The sequence below is a fragment of the Protopterus annectens genome, chromosome 9.part0 (genome assembly GCF_019279795.1).
Source record: "Protopterus annectens isolate FY-2018-M chromosome 9.part0, PAN1.0, whole genome shotgun sequence".
Taxonomy (NCBI): Eukaryota; Metazoa; Chordata; order Ceratodontiformes; family Protopteridae; genus Protopterus; species Protopterus annectens.
The window spans coordinates 1,445,709,662-1,445,711,355 of record NC_056743.1 but is presented as its reverse complement, the minus strand read 5'-3'; the positions used below and the strand labels follow the sequence as shown (position 1 = coordinate 1,445,711,355).

Below are 1,694 nucleotides of genomic sequence, written 5' to 3'. Positions count from 1 at the left end.
AATATGAGCAACTTGCGTACTATCTGCGAGCACAATAATTAAACTATTTTAGCCAACTTCAGCTATACATCAACCACTACATGTGTGCACATTTGCTTTACAGTTTGTAAAAAGGTCCCATTATTTAAAAATGAATGAGTATAACATGATTTAAAAAAAATTATAAATCACAATTAAATGCAGCCTTCAGTTCAAGTCCATTAAAACCGTAACCTATTACTGGATATTGTAGTGTTGTAAAATGTTCAGAATTATTGCTCACTAATTCATTCTCGATGAGGAATAATGTTTTATAAAACAGTAATACATCCAGTGGGTCTGCAAAAACATAAATAAAGTGAGGCGCAGAATATGCCCATCTGTGCTGGATTTCAAGTCCTCAATGCCACTTCTGGTGTATCAGGTGGCACAAAAGTCTTTGGGCACTTTGGATCCCCCGGGGCATGTAGCAGCACCTCTGGCTGCTTTCCACATGACCCTGAGGGCATGGCGCCTGCACCAGTTTAATACTTAGGTGGTAGTAAAAGTCAGGAGAACACGACTCTGTTCATCTGCAAGCTTTTCTTCTAAGCTTCAGATCGGCCACGACCCAGGCCCCCAACCAAATGGTCATCTCAAAGCACACTGCATCTCATGCATCTTCTTCGGTTTGGTTTCTGCCTTTTCTGTAAAGCAGCCTTTGTTGTGGTCTCAAAGACCTGCCGGACACCTTCTCTGGTTTTGGCTGAGCACTCTGTGTAGTCATATGCCCCGACCCTCTGCGCCATGGGTTTACCATCTTCGCTCCGCACTGGGCACTGTTTACTTTTTGCCAGGTCAGCACAAAGTTTTTCATCATTCCTCAAGTCCTTTTTATTAGCCACCAGCACAACAGGCATGTAAGGGCAAAAGAGCTTTATCTCTGGCATCCAAATCACAGGGACATTCTCCACTGAGTTTGGACTGTCCACTGAAAAACACATTAGGACAACATCAGTGTCTGGGTAGGATAATAGGTGAAGGCAGTTGTAATCCTCCTGCCCTGCAGTATCCGAAAGGGCCAGCTCAACTTGCCGCCCTTCCACTTCAATGTCCATCATGTAGGTCTCAAACACAGTTGGCACATAAACCTCGGGGAACATGTCCTTGCTGAAAGCGATGAGGGGGCACAACTTCCCACACGCACCATCCCTGACTACGACCAGCTTCTTCCTCACGGTAACAGCCCCAGACATAGTCATATTCTGGTATCCTTGTCCTTTTGTACACTGTATGGAATACATTCACCTCTTTAGTGGGTCACTGTTTTTTTCTTGACAAGGTAAACAAAATTGACAACAATTTTATGCCAGCCGGCATCAACTGTTCTCTCCATAGGTTCATAGGTTCATAGATTAGTACTAAGCTAACACCTTAACCATTAGGCCACCCTCCCCACCCTCTCCAAGCTGAAATTAAGCTAATTAGGGTGGGCTCACTGATTAGGACATTGGCTCCCATGCTGAAACAAATCAGCTGCTTAACTTCAACTTCAGAAGATGCTTAGGACATTAGCTGCTGCTTTAGCACTATTAAATATATATTTTTTACTTACAATACAGACAATGCATTTGAATGATGTGACACATTTCAAACAAGAGGAGTTACCCAAAAGTACTGTCATTAAATATACGTATACATTTCCTGTTCTGTATGTAATAATACTAAGCTGTAAT

The 1,694-nt window shown here is 42.6% G+C and overlaps 1 protein-coding gene across 1 annotated transcript; it reads right to left on the bottom strand.

Annotated features, from left to right (window-relative positions):
- Positions 1–614: 614 nt before the first annotated feature.
- On the bottom strand, positions 615–1,214 carry LOC122810956 (rho-related GTP-binding protein RhoB-like). Its single transcript, XM_044082485.1, has one exon. It carries the CDS (start codon positions 1,212–1,214, stop codon positions 615–617), a length of 600 nt encoding a protein of 199 aa, XP_043938420.1.
- Positions 1,215–1,694: the final 480 nt, after the last annotated feature.